Consider the following 24,680-nt stretch of genomic DNA (forward strand, 5'->3'; position numbering starts at 1 on the left):
AAAAGATCCCTTTTTGCAAACAGGGCTCAGGCTCCCTGTGCTGGACTGATTTCTTAGCTCAGTGCTGCCAAGAAAACAGCAATGGGAAAAACAAAGGCAGGAAAGATGCTCCTGGCTTTGGGAACAAATAGGCAGCTCTGCTCCAAGCTCCTGCCACCAAAACAGCAGGTTGGTGACAGCTGAGCTGGCCAGCTCACCCTGGGGCTCCCCTCTGCCAGCTGAGGAGCCCCTGGCTCTTGCAGGCAGCCCTCTTGCCTTGAGTGACACCTGCAGAAAGGACATTCAGTTGCTCCACTTGTCCTGAGTCTCCACATTAACCACTGTCTGCTGCAGGTTCTTACCACCTCTTCCTTATTTACTCTTTATCCTGTGCCTGGAGAGCCCTAACAAGCAATGCCACGTGCTGGTACATTGAGAAGCACTTTGGGAAGAGGCAGAGCAGGCACAGCAGTGGTTGACACTGCATGGAAGGAGGATGTTGTGTAGCTGCAAGAGCAAGCTTGGCAAGTAGGACAATGATGATAGTGACCTGCAACATCTACCATCACTGCTACCAGCCTGCACTTCACGGTATCAGAATAAATTTATTTGTTGTTCACTTCCCTCATCACAGGTACACATGGAAATTCAGGCGCTGCCATCACAGCATACACCCAATTTTAAAGTCAACTAAAGAAAAAAACATTACTGCCGTCCTAAACAGAAGAAGGTTTTGGCCAAGTTGCTTAAAACTTCTCCAGCTTTAAGTCACCCACTGTGAAAACAGCCACCAAACCTGTTCTGGCTAAAAAGGAAAAGACATCCAGGATCAAACCTCATTCCAGGCACTTGAGGCTGGACTCATCCATACACACCTCCTCCTTGAATGAAATTCCAGCCAGGGACCCAAAAGCCAAATTCTACTCAAAATATCAAATTATGGGTAAACAGGAACCAAACTCAAGACATTTATCTTTGTTCTGCTCCCAGGAACACATCATGGAGGTTTATCTTTCTCCCCAGATTTCTGGAAATTAAGACAAATACACTTCAGGCTCAAGAAAATAATCCTAAGGGGAAAGACATGGAGAAAAATAACCATTTAAACCCAGAGATACAAGCAGCTCTTGCAGGTGAATGTATCAAGGCTTTTTAGCCCTTGGATTCAACAACTGATTCTGGGTTCCAGGCACCAGTACAAAGAGGTTTATTAGTCTCAGTCCCAAATCAGCAGGCTCTTATGTTTGGATAGAGGGTTAGTGCTGTCTAACAGGTACCCAAAGAAACGAAGCTGCTTCAGGAGCAGGTCTGAGAGGTCCCCAGACATGGCCATGGGGCTGGTCCAGCACATTAGGAACAACCACTCAAGCACCCTGCAAAAGCCATGATTGTTTAGACCAGAAAGATAAAAGCCAATGCTGCACTGGCAGCTGCCAATGTCTGCCTGCCCACATCCTGCCCCTCTCTGGCCCAGCTGGTGTTTCATTTGGGGCAGGATGTACCTAATGACTGTGGTCAGGTCCAGCCCAAGGCTGAGCTTCTCTGCCCCAACAAGCAGCAGAGCTGGCCCCCAGGTGGACACCTGTCCTGTCTGGCTCTGAGCCTGGCAGGAAAGGGATGGGGGCCAGGGACATGGGGTAAACAGGCAAAGCTCTGTCTTACCTCAGCAATGAGGACAACGATGACAGAGTCCTCCTTCTCCTGCTGCGTGAGCTCTGAGATGAGGGAGTTGAGGGTGTCAGTGAGGTAGGAATGCACCTCCCGCTTCACGCTGGGAATTCCCATCACAACGGACACTGCCCAGGGCCAAGGAGAGACTTTAGAGAGGGGGCTGTGCTGGGACAAGATGCTTTGCTCTGCTCCTACAGCTGCCTCGTGGTTCACCGGCTCGGTGCCACATTCCATCATTATAAACCAGTAGTGATCAGCAGATTGGTAGGTGCCTGGGACATGTAGGGTTCCCATTCTCCTCTCCCCCAGCCCAGTACTGACCAGCAGCACCCCAGTGTGCCAGGCTGGCACAGCACTCTATGTACTCAGACTCTTTCTTTTCTCCCCCAAATCTGAAGGGGGCCTACAGGAAAGCTGGAGAGGGACTTTTTACAAGGACACGTAGTGAGAGGACAATGGGTAATGGATTAAAATGTGAAGAGGGGAGATTTAAACATTAGGAGGAAATTCTTCACTATAAGGGTGGTGAGACACTGGAACAGGTTGCCCAGAGAAGGTGTGGAGGCTCCATCCCTGGAAGTGCTCAAGGCCAAGTTCATGAGGCTCTGAGTAACCTGGTTCAGCGAGAGGTGTCCCTGTGCATGCAGGGAGGCTGCATCTAAATGATCTTTAAGGTCCCTTCCAATACAAACTATTCTATGATTCTAAGGAAACACCTGGACCCACCCACCTCCTCCCCACCCCTGTCTCCTTAGGGCCTTTTCAGTCTCTGAACAGCAACTTCAAGACCACCCTTGTTCTCCAGACCCCTCCCATGGCCAGAAGCACCTCAGTTTCCAAGGGACAAGTCAGGTCTTTGGCTTTGGGTTGAGACTGGGGAGCAGGGGGGGAATCATCTAGTATCCAAAGTCCTACTCCAGATGGGATTTATCTCTTAAGATGAGTTAGAGTCTCCATGAAGCACCCTGCAAACTGTGCTTTCATCTGACCACCTTCCAGGCAAAGCCTAGAGCACTCTGGAGATGGAAAGCAGCAACAAACATCTGGCAGAAGCACTGAGAACATTTGAGTGCCAGTCAGGAGCACAGACAGCACTCCCCCATGGACTCGCAGACGTGACATGGCTTCCCCACCCCGTGTGCCATGACACCAAGGAAGCTTGCATGATGCATGCAGCCGTTCCTCCCGTCCTGCTCACCTCCGTACCTCAGCCAGGCCCGGAGGAAAGGGGAACGACATCAAGGTGAGGAAGAGCACCAGAAGCAGCACTAATTCCCATTTACCTCCAGTGCGCCCCTGTCCCACATGCACGGCTGGCTGCAGACTGTTCTCCTTTGACAGCAAATGTGGCAAATGATGGAAGATGGTGGGGAGGTGCAGCACATTCTTGTTGGTGATATTCCACAGTTTTAACTTGGTTTCGTCTTAAAAAGGAAAAGGGAATCAATTGCAAGGAATGGTAGGTAGGAAGAGACTGCAAGGCAAAAAGCCTTTTTAGAGCAGCCTGGCCACCTGAGACTACTGCTGGGTTATAAAAAAAATCAGGCCAACTTTTAACATGCCACCACAAACCTAATTAAAGTTCAGCAGGAGCCATGAGGGTCTTAAACAAGTCCCAAAATATTTGGGAAGGAGGGGAGAGAATGAAGATCAAATGAAGGTCAAATTGGATCTTTTTGTAGAGATCCAATTTTCTTCAACTGAGCAACTTAAAAAACAAAACAAAACAAATCAAGTGGCAAAGGGTGCTCAGCCAGCCTCTTTCCTCCCCCCTCTCTTTGGATACCCATTTTCCATATGGATTCAATATAGCCATAGGAAATGGCACGTATGACTTGCAAGGAAAAAAAAAATAAAAAAAAGCTTGTAAGCAAGCAAGTTGGCAAATCTCCTCAGCAGAGGCAAATCTCAGTGTTTAATGATGCATGTGCACCTCTAATTAAACAGGAGTTTAAGAGTTTCCAGGTCCCTCTGAACTCCACAATTTGCTCGTGCCAGGGGAGAGAAGAGCACGTCCTGCCCACAGCCCCGCGCACGCGCTCCTCTCCACCTCCTCTTTAGCAACTGCTTCCAAAACAGCCCTAGATCCTCAGCTTCACTGTTTATTCACCAGATAAGCTGCTCCAGGTCCGGTTTATATCCCGCAGGGCCTGCTTCTCCGAGATGGCTCTCTTGATCTCCTCCAGGACCAGGTTGAGCTCCTTGGAGCGCTTCAGGCTCTCCTGCTCGGCTGCGTGCAGGCGGTCCCGGAGGGCGAGAAACTCCCGCTGGTAGATGTCCACAACGTCACCTGTGGGTGGAAAAGAGAGAAGCTTTCTCCTCTGTGATCTGAAGAGTTTCAAGCCATCGTACCTCCCCTACTTCCACAATCCTTGAAACATGGATTTAGGGAGCTGTGGCCTGGCACGCACCCCCCAGCTGTGTGGGAGAGAGGGCAGTTTAACTCACAAAGCTACAATTGAAAAGCTATTCCCCTTTTTCTCTTTGACTTGGGTTTTTGGGTCATACAGAAATATGACCTGGTTCTCTGTGACCAAAGCATGCAACAAAAAATAAGTTGCATGGTCTTTATATACTCAGAAAAGGGGAGTCTGCATTAATTTTGAGAGCAATATTCTGCATCTTTCCATAGCTCCAGAAGTTTGGCTGCATGAGATGGTGACTGCCAAAGTGAGCAGGGGGGCAACCAGAGTCAAATGAAAAAGAACTGAGAGCACTGGTGGTGATTGCCTGCTAAAGCCATGAAAAACCCCAGGAATAACAATATTTTTAACTGCCTTGCTCCTTGCTTTGGTGCCCTTATGGTACACAAAGGAAAGATCTCTAAGAGCACATGTCGAAGGGGGTTCGAGTGGGTAATCTGGGAGAATCCCTGGAGAGTATCTCAAAGGCCTTCTCCAGATGGCATGGGGTGTCTCCCAGATGACCCCAAGTGATAGAAGGTGAGATGATGGCAAGGGAGACGTTGCTCTGCAGCAAGATGAGGGCAGGCACAGCACCTCCTCCAGCTTTGGAAGAGAGCCCCAAATTCTAACAGCAAAAGGGATTTGGGGAACATGACCTCTCCAAGACAAGGCAGGATCAAGAATATCACACGGCAATAGCTGCCTGGATGTTTATATTGCTACAAGTGTTTGGATACAGACCTTAAGGAGACACTATAAATGTCATATATATATATAAAAACTTTTTATAGGGTAATATAGCTTTTTATTTTGAGACGTCTTATCAGCATAACCATCTTAAGCAATAAAACGTTTGAGAGCCTTCAGCCAGAACTACCTATACAATAGCTGGGAGTGGAATTGGTGAGCCATTAATGAACCTTCCTGGGCCGTTTTTTACCCCATTACTAAGGAAACTACTCATTAAAAATACACTCTTATCTGCAGCCACTCATGTGTTTTCAGTAAGGCCATAACTCACAAGCCTATACCTAAACCAGATTTAACCACTGAATAGCAGACCCTTAGCCCAACTACAACCAGTAGAGTTAATGACCAAAAATACTGTGCTGGAGCTTCCCGACCCCAGGCTAAATATAGATCAGAGCCATTGAAAAAAGATACACTGACTGCATCAACAACTTCTATTTTGGGGTCCATAAAGAAAAAGAAACAGGAATTTTGCAGATCAGACGTACCCAGCTCCAAAGCACAGAGCTTCCAAGACACAGTGCTTCCCAGTCCAGCTTGCAATAATGCTTTTACCTAGGAAAAATTTCCCCCACGGGGTCTTTCCCTTCAAAAAACACCTTCTTCAAGACACACTGCTACAACACAAGGGACCCCCCTGAGGCACTTTGGCTCCTCTTGACCTTTCAGCATTATTTTCAAAGCCACCGGCACATGGGGAGGGAGCAGAGGAAGTCACACCCAGTTGACTACCCTGTCCATCTGACAACACATTTCTCAGAGAAAGTTGAGGGACAGACATAAACAAGACCAGTCCTTCCTTTTTCCTGTGTGGTGCCACTCAACCTCCATTCCCATCAAGAAAACATTTAAAAATTTGCAGAAAAAACAGATTGAAACCCAGCTTTGGGAGCTGCCAAGGGGATTCACAGGGCGGTGTCAGGCTGTAAACTGACTCCACGATGAGCTAGCCCTTTACCTGCTGGTACCTCTCAGACATAAGAAGATACTTTTCAGCTTCCCAGTACTCTAGATTCTGGGTTCTCCTACTTTTCTCTTTTACCAGCTGCATTTGTGAACACCAGCAAGGAGGAAGTCGTGCTTCCAGTGCTTGCACTTAACAATGGCAGGAAGCATGTTTTGCAAGGCTGGAAGCATTTGGTTCCTGGATTACCAGGGGGTCACTATCCGATGGATGCTACCAAAGCCAAACCACAGCTAAAGGCTGCCACCACATCTTGTGCTGCAATACCTGGAGCAGGGTAAAGGCAAGGCTTTGCACTTAATGTTGTGTGGGTTTTTTTTTCCAGAGCACTGCACTTCGTTTGTGTCAGATGTAGAAGGGAAATGTCACTGATTATTCAGTCACTAATGACCTGCCCGCCGAAGCCAAGAGCTGTACTTTTCATTAGACTGCAATGGTGATGTGCAGTCAACCATTTGCTGCTTTTCTGGCTAATGGTTGGAAGTGAAATTGTATTTGTTTCCAGTGCTCTTGTCCTATGATGTCTTTGTAGGCTTTCCATTCTTTAATTAAAATTTCATGAAATTTAAAAGCTGATCGATCGTGGCCGGTTCCGGTGACAGCTTCAACAGCCTGACACAAAGCCCAGGATGGGTGTACAGTTTCCCATGGATTTCCAGTAATGCCATTTTGCACTCGTTGGTCTGCAATGACACACGGATGCGGGTCTGCTGTCCTCATCCTTGCAAAAACCCTCAGCTGCTCAGCCAGGGAGGGCTCTGAAAAGCCACAAAGGGCAGCAGGAGGTAAGGGGGGGGAGAAATTGGCTCCCATCTCTACAAGCAGGGTTGGACACAAAGTGATTTGCTGCTAATTAGGTTGAACAAATTTTTCAGCTAGTGTCAGTTCAGCACAGACCCTTTACTTACCTTTCAAAGCTGCAGGACTCCATATCTACATATTTATTGTTTCCCCTCCTAGTGCAAGATAGCAGAGCTCTTAAATTATCCCCAGACTGAAGCATTGCAGGAAGAAAACTCCCAGCTATTACTATATAAAAAAAACCCAAAACCACTCAGCTTATTTTTTCTTGAGAGATAACATATTGCTTCAGGCTTCAAACATCCTGGTTTAATAAAGAAAGTCAGGTGACAGTCCACAGGACAGACCTGGGAGACCAAAAACCTCTGGAATGGGGACTTGCAGCACAAGAGTGTGCATGCCCATGCCCTGCAAATTGCATGTTTCACACCTTGCCATGCCTCATATTTGCACTCCCTGGTCTTTCACAAGCCCTCTTTAGAAGCAGGCTGGCTGTGAGGCTCCAAGCCTGCAGCTTCACACCGAGTGCCAGCCCCATCTGTCCATCTCAGTGCTTGCCGGAGCAGATCTGGGGGCCAACTGATCCCTGGGGCCAGGAGCGGATCTGGGGGGACTGGTCCCTGGGGCTGGGAGCAGATCTGGGGGGACTGGTCCCTGGGGCCGGGAGCAGCCGGTCAGCAGCTGTAGGAAGCGTCCAGCTCAGCATCGCTCCTTGGCTCCCGGCTCTGCTCCCAGCCCCGGCTGTGCCCAGCCACAGCTGCCAAGCTGCAGTTGTTTAGGTGAGGGCTCCAGCTGAGATCTCTGAGCAACATGAACTGCTGGTGAAGCAGCAGGCAGGGATGGCTGGAATGGGCTTCTCTCCCAGCAGAAGGGACGCATGGATAGGGACACACTGGTGGGGCTCATGGGCTCCACACAGCTCATCTCCTGCAGACTTCCCAAGGGTTTTCATCCTCCCAAGACAACATCTGTCTAATAAAAAGTATTTCTCCATGATGGAGAATTCTGTGGCTTCATTCTTATTGAAGTGACTATTAAGTGCAAATCATGTCTGCCAACAGGTGAGGGCTGGGACATCTGCACCTGCTCTGCTTAAGCCATGTTCAGTTTTTGAGTGAAAGCAAAATACCTCATCTGAGCCTAAATCAGCACAAAATCAGACCAGTGCAAATAAAACCCCAGCCTTGAAATCTCACGCAGTCATCAGTATGGATATGTATAGATATATATAGATATATAGATATTCTCACACACACATCTATATATACACAGTCAGGAATGTTACAATTCTGTATTCTGCGTTAGTCTTTCAAATCACTCTCCAACCTCCCAGGGAGCCTGTGGTGCATTTTAAACATGTCCATGTTTCAGGACCAATTACTTTTGGTTTTGCTCTCTGCAGATAACCTCTCCCAGCAGAGCAGACCGATGGCCAAAGCCAGAGATTTCGCTCCAATTCAATCTTTTCAAAAACAAATGCAAAGTCTTTGCTAGCTGGATTTGCCTCTCATTAGGAAGACTTTCAAGAGACTTTGTTGAAAAAGTAAAAACAACCCCCAAACCTCTAAGCCGTTTAAGAAATCATGTCTTCAAGGGCACATTTTTTGCTGCAAGAGTTCCCAGGGCCAAAAGAGCAGAAATAAAGTGTAGTCAGTTCCTGGTTCAAGATGCACATGGAGTTGGAGCAGAAAAATAAACTGCCTACAGAAAACTTCTCTGCAAAGATTATGCTCCTTTTTGTTATTTAAAGCACGCCTTTAATTAATAACAAATCCTCCTCTAGGACTTGCAACGGTCCAGGGGGACTCCAGAGCACATCCTCTCTGTGCTATAGCATCAATGTTATCCAAAAATACAAGGGATGAAGCATGAGGAACCAAGCTGGTGATCCATCCCACCCCAGCTCACCATCGTCTCCACCCCAGCCATTTACAGACACTCCTGGAGTTAGATGATGATTAGGGAATTATATTTTTTTAATGCTTTGATGTTTAATGATTTACATAATGCTGGCACTACTCCACGCGTTACACTCTAGATTGCCCTGATTGAATCACAACATTCATTAGGTATTTTGCTAACAGAATTTCACCAGACCATTAAAATGGATATAAGGGGTAACTGTGCCGTGTCAGTGAATTAAATTCAGCTCCTGAGATGTGAAAAAGGACAGTCCTGCTTTAAATGGAAATCTGATGGGTAGCATAGCCCACAGGTGTTAGATGCCTTGCACACAGCTACACAGGGTTTGGCAGTAACTCCACAACAAACGTTTTGTACCCTTAAAAGCAAAATATTGCCCTCTGCTTATTTGGCCACTGAAGGAAGAGACCAGCTTTAGAGATTCAGCATCAACAAAAACCCCAAAGCATCCCCCCAAAAGCAACAGGGAAGTGACTCATGGAGCTACAGGTTAGTTGTGACCCTAAAAACATTCTCTTAAGTAGCAGAAAGAAAAAGAGAGGATAGTTCAGCATCCAAAATACCTCCCAAAAAGCCACTGCCCTTGTCTTGTAAACTGGGCAGGTCTTTTCTCTCAAATCTAAAGAAACAGTAACCATGCTCCTGCAAGATGAGCAAGGTGAGAGATATATTGTCTCCCCTTCCATGAGCCAGCAGACTCAGACTTCCAGTCTTAGACTCATCTTTTATAACCATAAATATCTTGGCAGCCTGGGATAACTGCAGCCACCAAGAACTTGGTTTGCCTTACGGAACTGAGCACCAAGACTCGCCAAGCAACAAATCAAGCACAGTCAAGGCCAGATTTCAGGGAGTGGACATTATCTGGCAGGACGAACCTCCCAAAAGCCTCCAGCATCTGCAGCTGCCCCACTGGGGGCTGATTCCTTTCCTGTAGAAAGACAGAGCATTTCAGCAGTGCCATCACCACACAGCAAACACAGATGCTTTATTCAGTAAATGTTATCTGACATTTACAGCTCCACTGTGTGCTGAACCACCTGGATACTGAGTCAAAAAAAGACATTTTCTAGCTGCTGCTTATAAAAATACACCCTAAGTTTCTTCATAAATGTATTTAAACCTGTTTTGAAGAAAAAAATGTTTTCAAGCGAAAACATTTTTAAATAAACTTTTCCCAGTTTCTTTATTATATTATGTTATAATTTGTGGTTAACACCAAGACAGAAAGTAAGAGGGAAAGCAGAGTCTTTGTTACCACTAGAAAGCTAATTCCAACCCCCCTGCCATGGGCAGGGACACCTTCCACTAGATCAGGTTGCCCAAAGTCCCCCCAAACCTGGCCTTTAAGACTTCCAGGGGGGGGTGGTAAATGGGCACGTGTGGTCAAAGCAGCCATCAAACAGAGGAGCTATGGTTTAAGTTCCTTATCTTCACCCTCTGCCCCTTTGTTTACACTTCGCTTCAGTTCAGTCACAACTTGCAGTGTGTGCTATCCTGAATCGGGGCCCAATAGCATATTTTAATGTGTCTGCCACCACCCTAACACACATCTCAGGGCCATCACCATGCTCCAAGCTAGACCCCGAAAGCACCATTCTGCAGCCCCAGGGTCTGTGGCACATCACAAAAACCAGTACCCAACCTCCCCACCCAGTAAAAGGCATTGGCTGTCCCAGTGGGTGACAGCAGCAGGAGGATCCTTTGCCAGAGCCCACCCAGCTACTCACCCAGCTCTGAGGAGGCTGTCACCCTGCCCCTGGGTCAGCTGCTGGGTTTGAACATCCCACCACACCACCCTCAGGCCGAGCCAACACATCAGCTGGCGCAACAGGCTCATTAAAAGTCAGCCTGTCTGAAAAAATAATCCCTAAATAAAGCAAGTGGTTCCACTGGCTGCAATCTGGTGTCTGTGTGTGCTTGGTTTTTATAAGATGGCTATTTAATAAGAGCCCATGGTATAGTTAACAGCATCTCAACCTTCAACAGCTCCACATAATGAGATAGAAATGCAGTGCATCTCTCCACTGACAGTCCCTACCCAGGGAACACACTTAAGTCACTATTTCTCCTTTTGCAGCAGTAGGTTTTGATCACATTCCTGTTGCACATCTTGCTGGAGTTTAATGTTGTCTCAGCACATACATCCTCAGAAGGAGAGGGGAAAATACATATCTCCTGTGCCTTATTATTCCAAAGCAGGAGCAACTGTTTGCTTTTGACATCCAGACAGATGTTCAGACAGCAGTCACACAGACCCTTCCAAAAATAAGCTTGCCTTTTTTTTGTTTTTTTTTTTTTTTTTGCATTTAGTGTCCTAAGCAGCAAGTTTTCAGAGATGACTACATTTCCCATTATGGGGATGGTGAACCACTACATGGATGGTGAACATTATCATTTCTCTTCCAAGGAAGAGTGCAAGTCACAGGGACACCTGCACCCAGACCCAAAAAACCTCCCCAGGGAGCTGCAGAAGGGATGCAGGCTCCAAAGCAAGGATGCAGACTCAGAAATCAAGAAAGCAAAGAGTGATGCCCATCACTTATGCCTAAAATGTCTCTGATCAGGGCAGAGGAGGCCGCAGAAGCTGTCAGACTGCTCTCAGGTACTGGCAGAGCAGGTTTGGGATCTGTTTCTGCAGCCCAGCTCCATGGGTGAATCACACTGAAGGATACAAAGAGCTCCAAGATCATGAAGAATCCCCTGGGTTTTGCTGTGCTGCAAACAAAGGCACTGTCAGGTGAGGAAATCCTGGGTAGGTATAAACCTCCATCAGCTTCTGCAAAAGGAACTAGTCCTTCTCATTTTTCCTGGGGTTTTATCAACCTGTTCAAGGGATTTAACCAGACAGAAAAATCACATGGCAATTTATTTTGCTGCAAAACAGCTGAGGAGAAGGGAAGAAGGCAAATACTGCCATTGATCAGAGGAGAAAGAGGATGGAATTCAATAGCAAATTTTCATCATAGCAAAAGGTTAACTATCAAGAGGAAGCCATATGAATTAGTATTAAGCCTCCCATCTAATAGATTTAGTGAGGATCTGGAGGAGATACATTTGTGAACTAGCCAAATACAGAGCTGACACAGAGATAAGTTCATCCGAGCCAGAAAAGAAGCAAACAACCAAGAGAAAAGGCATCAAAATGGTAAATTAATGCCAAAGCTGAGAGATGGAAACTAATCGGGGGTGTCAAGGTATTTTTTACATTATTTTTAATTAAACAATGTTAACTACAAAGGAGACCAGAGCATCAGGGTGTCTTGATGCTGCTCTGCAGGCAGCAGCAATCCAGGGAAAAAGAAGCAGAGGGATGGAGAAGGAAGCAAACAAGATGTTAGTCTGCTTAGTGAACAGGATGGGGAATAATAGTATGACGATTATAACAGTATTAAAATGATGCTGCCTAATCCCAGAATAGTTTTCACCTCATCTGAAAAAGTATTATTACAGACTTAAAAGGGGCTTTAGAAGAGGGTGAACAGAATGATCAAAGGCCTGGGAGAAAACCCTGCTCTGCGAGGAAAGCAAAAAAAAATATGAGATTATTCATCTCAGGATAGGCATAATGATAGGGCTCATGATGAAAAGCATATAAAATAGAACGAAATAATGAAAATATATCACAGGTTTCCATTCTCCTTGTCTCAAAACATGGGAAGTAACCATTCCATTCAAATATTAATTTGAAACTGATAAAAGGAGATGTGTTGCCCAGAGAAAGCATATTGTGTCTCTGAATTCACTGCCATGGAAAAACACTGAAATGAAGAATCAAAACAATGTCAAAGAGCTGGAAGGTGTTGCAAGCACAGAGGCACCATGAGATGGAGCTGAGACCAAGGTAGTTAAATTACCACCCTGTCAGAGGTCCCTGGCCTCCTGGGTTAGCAGACCCCTTTTTCCCATTATTTGGGAGAAAGACTCCAAATTTCTGTCTCTCTGCTTACAACTTAATTAGAAACACTGTAGCTTTCTTCTTCAAAACAAAGCTAATTCATTAGCAATCTAATTATTTACCTGTGTAGCATGAATACAGCTTTCGAAGCGTTTTGCTCTCAAATGGAAAGTGAAGGCTTTGTTCTTGGTGGGTTTTCTAATACTCTTTATTTGACTGGGGAATAAAAACATGCTGAAAGTGAACAAAATAAAACATTACAGAAATCATGGGTCATTAAACCCTGCAATAATTGCAGCTCTACATGATTGTTAAGGGAGGCAAACCTGAGTGAGGGGCGGAAAGAAAGGGGGAAAACGGGGAATGGGAAAGGCTGGAAGCTTGCATGTGTCCAGTCCTGACTGAGCAAGCCTGTGCATGGTTTAAAAGAAGATGCACTTGCCTAATGCACTGTCTTTCCATGGCATGGCAGGGAAAAATGCTCTAGAACCTGCAGCAGCCTTGTCTGTGTATCATCAATGTCTGGACACATCTCTCCTGGCACTGGCCTTGCCCTGCGTTGTTTCACTTGTCACTTGTGGCCATCAGCTTCACGCTGGACTGCAAACCATCACATGCAGTAAAAACCCAAATTGGATTTGTTTGGCTGTCACCACTTGCAAACCTCTACACTGGATTTCTCTCCCTTTCATCTTGCTCTCATGACAAGCACCAAAGCTCCTGAGTAGAATCTCATGAACTGAAACAACCCTGAAGAAACAGCTGATGTCTGGAGCACGCAGGACAGCGTTCCCAGGGGTCCTGGCAAGGCCAACCTCTGGGGCTTTAAATTAGCCAAAAATCCTGAAGTAGAGCAAATGCCTCACAGTCTTAACAGGAAACTGCTTTTTATTACAACCTAATTACAGTGAATTAATAGTGAAACAGAGACCTTGCTCCTCCAAACCCCAAAGCATCCACGCATCCTGCTCCGTGCCTGGTGCTAAAGGCTCACAAGTCCATCCGAACGGAATCCTTCCAAGACGAGAAGCCAATCTTTGCAAAGGTCACTCTGTTAATCATCACGCCCTTTCTCCAGCAGCAGCTGTCACTAATTGCCCGTGAAGGAGTCAAAACGAAATTCCTGTTAGCCCTCCCCCCACCATTATTAAAATCCGACATCACCATCATCCCCCCGCCCCGACAAATGACCACGAGCCACTTTGCAGCAGATGGGCGAGCTCAGCCCACCCCAGGAGAGGTGCAGCAGAGGCAGGTGGGAAAAGCAGGTCCACTTTACAAATTGAAGGAGAGCTTATTGATTAGCAGCAATAACTGCTGGGACGTTGCATTTCCTCATCTCCTTGTACGATCGACCATCGCACTCGTCATTCCACTAAAGTTACCGCCAGACTCAGAACAGCCGAAAATCCTGGAACAGGGGGAATTTGTTTAATCAATAACACATGAAGCTTTTGGCACAGCTGAGCGCGTGGAAGAATTTTACAACAGCAAAATAAAGTAGTGCTGTGTTATAAATCAGAGAACACATATGGAAAAGTCAGAGCGGCGCACTAAGAGGGATATCAAGGAAATCACAGGAGTTCTGGCTGGAGTCCCTGATCTTAATAGCTGAGAACTTCAATGCAAGTCAGGTTTGACTTCTCTTTCCAAAAGAGGATCTCATTTGCAATGCATGTGACTGTATTAGAGTGAAAGGATATTTAAAGTGTTCCCTTTGCCCCACTGTCTGTGTAAATTGTCCAAAACCTTGTCCACCTACAGACCCACAGCAGCAGCAAACACGTTGTGATTCCCTCTTGTACCAAGGCCCGATTGGCTGCTGGTGGGTAGAAGCAGATTTTTAAAACACCACATACTGATCACAGGATGAGTTGATCTGGATTGCATTTTTGTTTAGTAGTCTTAAATAATTTGCAGAATGCTAAAAAAAAAAAAAAAGCAAAAAAAAAAAAAGCACACAGAACCTTTTAAAAATTACTCAGCATTAATATTTGAAATATTTATCCCCCAGGGTGCAGGCTTGTAACATGAGCACTTAATGGGGTACATTGTCTTCTCTCCAGAGAAAAAACAAGACATTGCCATTAAATAGCACACTTAGACCAACTATAAGCATTGATGCTGTCTAAGGGCTCTTGTTTCATTTTATATGCCAGGATAACTCCTGGGAAGAAAAACATACTGCTAAGAGAGCAGGAAGACCTGCTTCTCCCTTTTCTCATTCAGCAGCCAAGAAAACATGAGCCAGGGCCATGAAAACAGGAGATAGGGCTATGAAAACATGAGAAAGGGCTATGAAAACATGAAACAGTGCCGGCACCCTCCCCCCACACACACCCCAGAAAACCCAAAACACCACACCAGCCTGCTTGGGAGTGCACAGAAACTCCTTAATTCTTCCCCTTGCAGAAAACACATCACAGGGAGTACAAACAAGACGGAGCTGCTGACTTGCCAGCAAGAGCAACATGGATTCTGTGATTTATTTAACTTTTCCTGATTAAAAAACAGATGGACCCACCCAGAGCTTAAGAGGCCATGGTTCCCAACCCAACGAGAGCCCAGCTGCAGAGCTGCCTGCCAGCCCCCTGCCAGCAGCAGCAGCAGCCCAGTTATTCCAGCCGATCGGCTCTGCCGCCGGGCAACACAGATGCTGGCGATGGCACAGCACAAGGTGGGGCTTGTGGGACATTTCAAGGGTAGAAGATAAACAGCTGGGGAAGGAGGAGGATGCTGACTGGGTTGGTGTCCTACTGCTAAGACCTTTGCTTTGGTGGCTTATTAAATGATGCCTGAAGGCTCCTCAACAACCTGCTGCTCTGAAGCATGCCTGGCATCTCCCACTCCCCGTGCTGAACTATGGGCAGATGTGTCATGAGTGGCTTTTGGAGATCTCAAGCCAGGCATCCCAAAATGGGCAGGTGATCCCTGTGCTGTGCCTCTTCAGATGGCACCAGCACCCACTCAGCCCTGTGGTCTACCGTATCCATGGGCTGATCCAGCTGGAAAACTAAGCATCCTCATTGCTGGCTTAATTTTCAGCCAGATCATCCTGCTGACATAGACAGTGGTGCTAAGGAAGCACAAGGGAACCAGGATGTCCTTTTGGACAACAGCCCAAGTTGAGAGCAGTTTTAAGTGGCTTGTGAAACCACATCCTGGGAGGTTTTGCTTTCTTACAGTGTCAGATTTACCTAATAGCTTAAAGACTGTAGGGCTCCACTGAGCCCTACAGCATGCTGCTAACCACCTCCAAAAATAGGTATGCTTCCCGTAGCCCAGGACCACAAGACCATGGTTTTTATGCCTAATTTCATGACTATTCCTGAAGTGCTGTTTAGTCCTGGCAGAGGACACTTGGAGCTCCCTGGGAGCGGGGATGCACAGTTCACGCTTCTCATTTCCTTCAAACGTGTCTATTTAAATGCATTTGGGTTTTCATTATTTCACACACCATTACCTTTACTGGTGGCATACATGAGGCAATGCTAATTGCTCCATGGGCTGCTGTGGCTCAGTTTTCCAGAGTTTCCATGCACAGGACAATGTTGAATGGGGCTGTCAGGTGAGCAAAGTGCTGCAGCATCCACCCATGGCTGCCCTAGCAGCGCCACATCGGCCTCAGTCCTAACGGTGTAATTTGCTGTGATTTTGTGCCATTTACCTCCCAGCCTCTCCTCCAGAGGAAATCCATGACAAATTACACCAGTGGGAGCAAGACAGTGGAGGTCCTGGTCACTGCAGCCTGGCTGTCCCAGGGGTGCCAGGAAGCCAAACTCAGGGAAAATCCCACTGCAGGGGAGCGAGGATCGGCAGAGCCAAGGGAACACGAGCAGTGTGACTCAGGCCCATGGAAACTGCCCTTAAACCTTGCAGTACGAACATTCAGAGCTCAATTTGAGCCCCTGTTCCTTCTGTACAAAGAGGTTCATTGCAAGACTGCAGTGCAAAGGGAAGCCATTTCTGTACTCAGGTGTTTTAGGTCCCCTCAAAGCATCTGAATTCGAAATGGTCTCTCACTGGCCACCCAGGCTGCTCAGCACCTCTTCTAGCACCAAAAGCTGTCTTTTCAGCACAGGAAGAAACATTTAGCCATAAGTTCATCCTTTGGAGTGCCTTTAAAAGACATCCCTAAAGCAAATCATCCAGGGAGAGTCCACTGCTAATAACTTACCCTCATACCCAGCTTCCCAAAGCTTTCCTTGCATAGATCAGCTTCATTACCCAGGATCACAACTGTGCACTGCTGCAAAAATACTACTCCAATTTTCTTCTTCTTTAGGGATAAAACATCAACAGAGGGCAGTCAGTTTGTCAGATACAGCAGCAATGTGGAAGAAGTGAAGTCAGAGCTGTTTCATCATCTCCATCAAACCCATGTCTGAACAGCAGCCAGGCAGAGAGATGAGCTTCAACGCTGTCAAAGGCTGGGAGGAGTGGCTCAAGATACACAGCCTCTTTTAGGGAACTAACCATTTAGTTTTATGACCATGGAAAAAACTAAAATGTATGAACTATAAGATCATGCATCTGTAGGTAGGTACTTATGACAACAAAGATACTCCCAGAAGACTCCCATGGTCTTCTCCGAAGCCTGGTGAGAACAGTGGCATTCTGAAAGCCTTACAAATCCCATGACAAACTGGAGTGAGCCCTGCCAGTGCAAAGATACTGAAGGGATTCTGGATGCTGTCAAACCATCTCTGTGGGGTCCCCACAGCTCTGGCACCACTCATTTGCAACCCAGCCAGTGCACGTTGACTGTAGCTAATTCCCTGTGTATGTTTTCCCAAGGACAAGCTCGTCAGCTGTGTGTGATATCAGATTTGGGGGGGTGCTGTTTTTACACCTCTTTCCCAGCACAGATTTGGAAGGTGTTGGGCAGGCTGCCATGCAAGCACCCAGGAATGGGCAGGACAGAAGTGCTAAACCAGCCTTGCACACCTGCAAAGACAAATGACTGCTTTACTTTAACATCAGACTACAAAATGAAGCTATAAGCACAGCACATGAGGGGAAATTCATTCTGCTGCTAATGCCAATAACTTCCCCACTAAGAGTAAAGGATATCAAAAGGAGAACAGACACCTGAGAGGCTAAAACATGCACTGTTCATTTTCTAAGCTTGTGCTGGGCACACGACTTGAAATACAGATTTGCTGAGTTCTTATTTCTTCTCAACCCTCAAGCTGATGTAAAATCCTCACATTTTAATAGCAAGTGTGATTAACCATTAGCATAAATCACCAGGGCTATGATGGATTCTCAGACAGGCCTTCATCATTTCTTCAGAGCTACGTTATACACCAAGTTACATTTCTGTTTCACTAAAAAGCAGCTCCTATGATGGGTATCAGAAAGAAGTCAGACTGAATGATGCTGGAGGTCCCTCCCAGCTTTGAAATACATAAACATACGTGTTATTTATGATCAGCATCCTACAGGGACTGGCTGATCCTCTGGAGCTGAAGAGGCAGAGCCAGATGAGCTCCCAAAGCAAAGGGAGAGGAGAAAACCCAGCTAAGTTTCCCAGCCAGGGCAACAATTTGTGGATAGCAGCATTCTCTAACTTGGACTTCTTCGGCGAGGAGACCGAACACACACGTCCTGCTTTTCAAAGGACATCTTGTGCATATGAGCAAATTTGTCCAAAGTGCTTTGGCTCCAGCTGCAGTGGTATGTTTAGTGCACTGTTTCCAGATGTGTCTTGTATCTCCGTCAGTCCAGCTGCTGCCTCAAGCCAAGAGAGTTATATAAGCTGCAAAGCTTAATTGGATTATTTAGCCCAAATTGTTGGCCAAGAGGCAGTGGGGCCAGGGAACCAGCGTGGAGAGGACCTGCCCCACCGGCAGCCTGGGGGGGGAAAGGAAGGGAGCAGAAGCCAGCAAATAAATTAAAGAATTCATAAAGCAAGACTGGCCTCCCCATCTCCCTCAAATGTTTTCTCACGCCTTCCATCCCTTTCACAGGGGGTGTATTAGATGTTTTATTAGAGGTATGTTTTCCTATTTTAACAACAATTAAAGAAGAATGCAACAAGCATTTAGAGGACACGAGCATTTCCTCTCTGCACTAACAAGCATTTCCTGACCACGACACGCAATAATACATCAAGCAACTCAATTTTCCCACAATAATTTTTTTCCCCAGACTTTGGCTGTTACAGCAGTTTATTTTCCATTTAAGGCCATAATCCTGCTTGTGGGACAACCCATCCCAGATGATCTTCACAGATGTAATTACTAGGGCAAAGTCCTATAAAAGACAAGTGTTGTAACTATTCTTGGGAAGAAATCAGGAGAGAGAGGAGATAGAAATGCTGTAGCTATCAAAGTGTTCCAGAATGATTTAGTTCTTTTTTTTTTTTTTTTTTTAATAAAACTGGATAGTTAAGTCAGAAGTTAAGTATACAAACTTACACTAAACTCTGAGCAGGTCACCTACTCCAATGCCTAAACAAAAGGTATGTGTGTACTTGAGAATTATTTAAAGCCCTGCCATGAGGCCCAGGATGGACTTTGTATGGCTTCACTACAAATAATAATTAAAAAAAAGGAGCTTGGCATCCCTCTCTGCCACTGCTGACAACATTCCCACTGCTCTCCACCAGGCAAAGTGCCATGGCTGAATTCAACAGATTAAAACCACCAGAAGAGCACAGGAGGCAGGGATGTGCTCAGTTCTGCTGGGAACAGTGACACAAACACTGCGACTCACACGCAGTGCTGGGACGGAGAAGCTGCCTCTCACCTGGCCCGGCTCTGGTCCCCAAAGCATCACGAGAAACATCACAGAACAAACCCACAAAATCCAGCACTGTGAAGCTCCAGCCCCTGCATCCCTGCTGCAATTCCTTATGAATATTCCCACGAAGGAGAAGCTTTGCTTGCTATGCTGTACAGAGTAATATTAACCAGCAGCGGTCACCAAAAAGCCATTCACAGAAGGGCTCTCTGCTGTCATCCCATGATTACTAGTTAGGGCAATTTGAAAAAAAAATAAAAAACCACAACCAAAACAACAAAAAAATTTGTGCTGTGCTTGGATTTTTGCAAATAAAAATCCAAGTGGTGGTTACAGCACTCCAGTTGTTCCTTTAACTTTATTTTTCTTTCCTGTGTGCATCTGACACCCCCGGTGAGCGGCAGCACAAAGCTCTGTGCCACTGCTGGGAAGCACAAAGTTGGCACAGCCTGACTGTGCCAGCCAGCCCTCCGACCCCAGCCACATCATCTGCTCTAAGAGCTTCAACAAATTTGTGTAATACCCAGCATTATAGAAATGGATTTCCCACCAGAAGAGCAGTTGGCAGGATTAAACAAGCAGAAAAGCACATGCACATAAAAAATCGGGAGGTCTGTGCACAAGCTAATGGAGCAAGCAGAAAATAACTGGGCACACTCCCTGGGCTCAGCGACCACTTCCTTTACAACAGACAGTAAAGTCTCATTACAGGAGAAGCAAATACAATAAAGATTAATATTCCACCTTCCCCTGGCTACATTTTACGTGTTAAGCCAGTAAAAATTCACAGGTTATATTTCACAACAATAGCTACTCAGAAGAAACCTGCTGGCAGCCCAGCAAAGCAATTTTCATTTGAAAGATAAATCCTACAGTTTTCATAGGCAGATGTGGAAATATATTGGACCTTATCATAATAACGCCTCCCAGCACCAAAAGAAGCCACAGAGTAAATTGATAACAAAGAAGTTGTTTCTTTTGCCCTTCTTCCCCTATGCTTAACTGAATGCAGACAGGCTGGAGAGGGTCCAGAGAAGGGCCACAAGGATGATCAGAGAAGTGGAGGACCTGCCATATGAGGAGAGGCTGAGAAAACTGGTTTTGTTCAGCCCTGAGAAAAGAAGGATTTGGGGAGAACTTATTACCATGTTCCAGTACTTAAAGGGTGGCTCCCAAGAAGATGGAGACTCCCTGTTTACAAGGAGTCACATGGAAAAGACAAGGAGTAATGGGCACAAGTTGCTCCTGGGGAGATTCCGATTGGACACAAGAGGTAAATTTTTCACTATGAGGACAAACAAACATTGGAATAGTCTCCCAGGGGAAGTGGTGGATTCCCCCACATTGGACAGTTTTAGTCTCAGCTTGAAAAGGGGCTGAGCCATCTCATATAAGCTACAGTAGCACCTAAAAAGGTTGGACCAGATGATCCTTGAGGTCCCTTCCAACCTGGCCTTCTGTGATTCTATGAGAATTAGTAGCCAACCAGCAGTTACTGCACCTTGTAAACAGTCACAGTGCTCTGCAAAGTCAATACGGAATCAACCCAGTGCTTGAGATCACTGGTAAAACACTGGGATGGTGAAGCTCCACGGATGCTGCAATTACTGGCATCACAAAATGTCTATTCAGTTCCCTCTCTCCACCCAGGCCAGACAGTACCAGGCCTCTGCTAACAAACACAGCCTTGTCGGGGTGCCTGGGCACGGAGGCGCCTTGCACCAGCCAGCAGCTGCCAGAAGACTGCTGGCAATTTAAGGACACACTTCACACTGAGCTGGACCAGGACACCGTAGCATCACCATTTCTAGCTGACACAAGGGCAAGCTCAATCTGCTTCCACTGTTTAGTGACAAGTCCTACATGCTGACGTGTTAAATGGTCTCAACGCTGCCCTTCGGTGCAGGATTATAAATCCTGATCAGCATTATCTTCCCTCCTGCAGCAAGAACATCAGACTGAAGGACAATCATCCATCTCTTACCAGCACAGGGCATAGAGCAGCGGAGGAAGCATCTTGAATCAGCTGAACCCCAGCTTGGTCAGGGCTAGCAAAGAATGTCCCTTGGTTGCTTCCCCAAACAAAACAAACCTCGTGAGTATATTCCAGAAGGTGTTGGAGTGCAGAGAGGCACTGCACCCTGGAGTGTCCTGGATGCTTCAACAACAAAACCTGTGGGTGAATCCAGCTCTGCACCTGCAGTTCTCACCTACCACCATGGTGGGGATGGATTTGGGAAGGGGTCTGTGCTGACAGGAACTGGAATTGCGCCAGGCTGCAGCAGCAGCAGAGGACTGCAGGTGGCTTCCAGTCTTGTGCCTGTTGCAATCTGAAGAACTTTCTGGCTTCAAAGTATTTTTAATTCGGACTAAATCATTAATTATGATTAATTTTTTTAGCTTTTTAAAAAAATCAGCTTTTAAAAATAGTGTGGCACAGCCAATCACTTTTACCCCACTATAATTAGGCAAAAAAGCCCAAAATCACAGTTCTAATAGAAACCTCTGCTGGGCAAAGTTTTCCTGCTGCCTAAGCCAAGGCAGGAATAAGCTCAGTGATGACCTGAGGTGCCACAGAGCTCTGCAAAGGTGGGAGCTCCTCAGATCTGCAGCTTTGGCCAAATCCTGCCTGCAAAGTCTGGAAATCCCACTGGTTCAAAGTCCCTTGGATTCCCTGCACCCAGAAGCAGCTGTGCCTACGGATCACAGCTTGGAGGACAACTTAGGCTTTTGGGTTTGCTTTTTTATAAGTTTGTTCAATGTATATTTACTCCACCTATAATCTCCCCTTGCCTTCCATCTCCATTTTGAATTATTTATCATCAGGTATCACATTCATTTGCATACTTTATGAGGTGCAAAATACACGATGAGTCATGACATATTAGACTTGCCCAAACCATCTGGGCCAGGCTCTGCAGCAGTTTCGTTTGTTTTTTTCTCTAATACCTGGTGTGGGAAAAACAGAAGGACCAACAAAACTCCCAGGGGAGAACTGGATTTGCTGGGAACACAGCATAAGATGAACCACATGCTTGCTGATAGCAAAGGCTTATTAGTCTGTCATAGCTGTGCAACACCAGCAATGTGCAGACTATCACCTTCGGCGTAATTTAACCGGTGATACAAATTGCAAGCAGGATTATTTCAAAGACCTTTATTTATTGATTAGAAACAAAGTCCTTATCCTCTTCCTGCTCCTTCCCTGAGTCGTGCTGATTACACACAATAGAGAGCTATCACTTAAAAAGCCAATTAAGTCAACTTCTGGAAGGTAACTGAATAGCTGAAATTCTTAGTGCAATATCGTGCTGCATTATCTTGATTGCAACGAAGAGAAGCAAAGCAGCCAGAGCAAGGAAAATTAGAGAAGGAGGCATTAGCCATAGGTAGGAATAGCTAAATGGATGGTCCCATTACCAAAGGATACAGAAAAAACAGAAAAGAAAACTAACCACAACAATTTCTTTCTTTCTGTGGTTCCTTCTAACCTTTGCTAGAGGTATGAGAAGGAAAATTAAAAAACACGTGGTCTTGTTTATCTTCTGCACTTGGCAGGACTTAATGAGGGATGGGCTGAGCTGCTGACCTGGCACAGGGAATGGTGCTGGCCATGCCACTCCACCACACCCGTCCCCAGCCTGGAACCCAACATCTGGGTGTCCCACACTCAACCAAAAGCTTTGATTAAAGTATTTCTTCTGTCTGAAGCTTTATGAAGGTAACACCTTCGGTACAGATTCATCCACACCTGAAGGAAGAGTTCATACTGTCCTCTGGTAGAGCCACCACCAGACCTTCTCTCTTCTACCCTCCTGGCTACCTTCAAAAGTACCTGGAGGATTTTAGATCACCTCTGGGATTTCCACACCACAGCCCAGTTGGACTAAAGAGAGACTAGGAGTTGGAAACTTGTTGGGAAAAAGGACACAGCTTCAGTCCCTTAGGAAACCGAGCTTAACCAAAAAAAAAAAAGTGACAAAGTGATTGTAAGCCTGCCAATACCCAAAATGTATACAAAATCCATCATTTAAATGCAGTAAAAAAAACACATCACAAACTGAGAGCAGAATCCTCAGGAACTTGACAACACTGGCTGTATGTGGTCAAAATTCACCATCAATTTCCAAGGAGCTACTCAAAGTCACAGCTGTCGGGCTATAAAGCATTTACTCGGGCACATAAAAAGGCAGCTTTTTCCAAAGTAGGAAAAGAGGTGCCACAAAACATAAAAATCTCCCTCTTTCTTCTTCATAGGCTGGACTTGATGATCTTGGGCGTCTTCTCCAGCCTTGGTGATTCTGTGATTCTGTGCTGACTGCAGGCACTGGTGTGACCTGCCACCCCTGTCCTCCTTCCCCTTCCTCGGATTCCAGAACAGCAGGATCAATCCACCTAACCTCCAAGCAAATTAATGGCCAGCTGCTGCTTTCCTGGAGCTGCTTGGGCACTTTCTGCCTCTCCACACGTGTGTTTTGTCTGGCACCAGGAGCCTTGCACCCAAAGAAGAACACCCAGTGGAGCAGGGCAAGGTGCTGCAGGGTGGATGCTTTCCCTGCTGTCCTCCCAGCAGCTCCCACAGCACTCGAGGTCCTTGCCCTGAACTCCACAGACCTTCCAGCCCAGTACAACTCAGTAAATGTAATTTCTTAGCACACACCACCAAATCCTGCCCAATCTCCTGCCTTACTCATTTTTGTCAGTCACTCCTCAGTTTATTTTGCAATTATCTCTGCAATTTCTGCTGAAAGATGGGACATAATTTAAAGAACTTGAGCATTTTTTTCAAACTCAAATGGTGTTTATCCAGAAGAAGCCAGAAGGAAGGCGAAGCACTCAAATACACCCTAAGAGCCCTGGTCCTCAGACAATACTCTATAAAGAGAGAGCTTTAGTTTTTCTTATTTCAGAAGACTGAAAGCTCATCAAATACAGCAAAGCACCAGCGTCTCCCTGGCCAGTCTATGCTTGAGACTTGTTCTATCTTTTCAAAAGCTCTTTTCAGCTACACAATCAAAAAAACCTGTGAGGACTCTATCTAGCACAGCTCTCAAAATTGTTGGTACTTCACTTGAGAGGTTACGTCAACTCACTGGATGGAGGAGCCAAGAGAACAAATATTTCACAGAGTAGCTGTTGCACATAAATGTTGCCCCCTGAAATAGATGCTCTGTGAATACAATTACATCCCTGCATCAATTACTAACATACTCCAGAAACACTGCTGGTAGCATGCAAATAAACAAACAAACAACTGTAAGCTTGAAATAAGGAACTATTTGACATTCTAGCAAGCCACTTCATCTTATAATCATCATTTCCTGAGACACCTTGTGCTGGTTCATATTCCAATAACACATTTGTGTAACCACACAGGTACAAGGGAAGCGTACAAATCATGTCCTGCAAAACAACTGCTGGCAAGGAGCAGATTTGTGTATTCATTGCTCACGGCTGAGCAGTTACATACATTTTAATTCCAACCTCAAACATAATTTGGACCACAGCAGATGTTTCCTATAGCACAGGCTTCCTTTGGAGA

The 24,680-nt window shown here is 46.0% G+C and overlaps 1 protein-coding gene across 2 annotated transcripts in view; it reads right to left on the minus strand.

Annotated features, from left to right (window-relative positions):
• Positions 1–24,680, minus strand: part of MGAT4B (alpha-1,3-mannosyl-glycoprotein 4-beta-N-acetylglucosaminyltransferase B) — a 52,068-nt gene that overhangs the window by 12,742 nt on the left and 14,646 nt on the right. Inside the window, exons 1-4 of one of the 2 annotated variants that reach the window (XM_051631061.1) lie at positions 13,323–13,444; positions 3,761–3,940; positions 2,934–3,074; positions 1,642–1,775 (exon numbers count right to left, since the gene is read on the minus strand). In XM_051631061.1, the coding sequence (XP_051487021.1) occupies positions 1,642–1,775; positions 2,934–3,074; positions 3,761–3,940; positions 13,323–13,347 (480 nt within the window). In that variant the 5' untranslated portion in view covers positions 13,348–13,444. Of the gene's footprint in view, positions 1–1,641; positions 1,776–2,933; positions 3,075–3,760; positions 3,941–13,322; positions 13,445–24,680 lie in introns of those variants that run through there. The other variant, XM_051631060.1, reaches the window with a different exon arrangement.

This window comes from Apus apus, chromosome 13 (assembly GCF_020740795.1).
Source record: "Apus apus isolate bApuApu2 chromosome 13, bApuApu2.pri.cur, whole genome shotgun sequence".
NCBI classification, from domain to species: Eukaryota; Metazoa; Chordata; class Aves; order Apodiformes; family Apodidae; genus Apus; species Apus apus.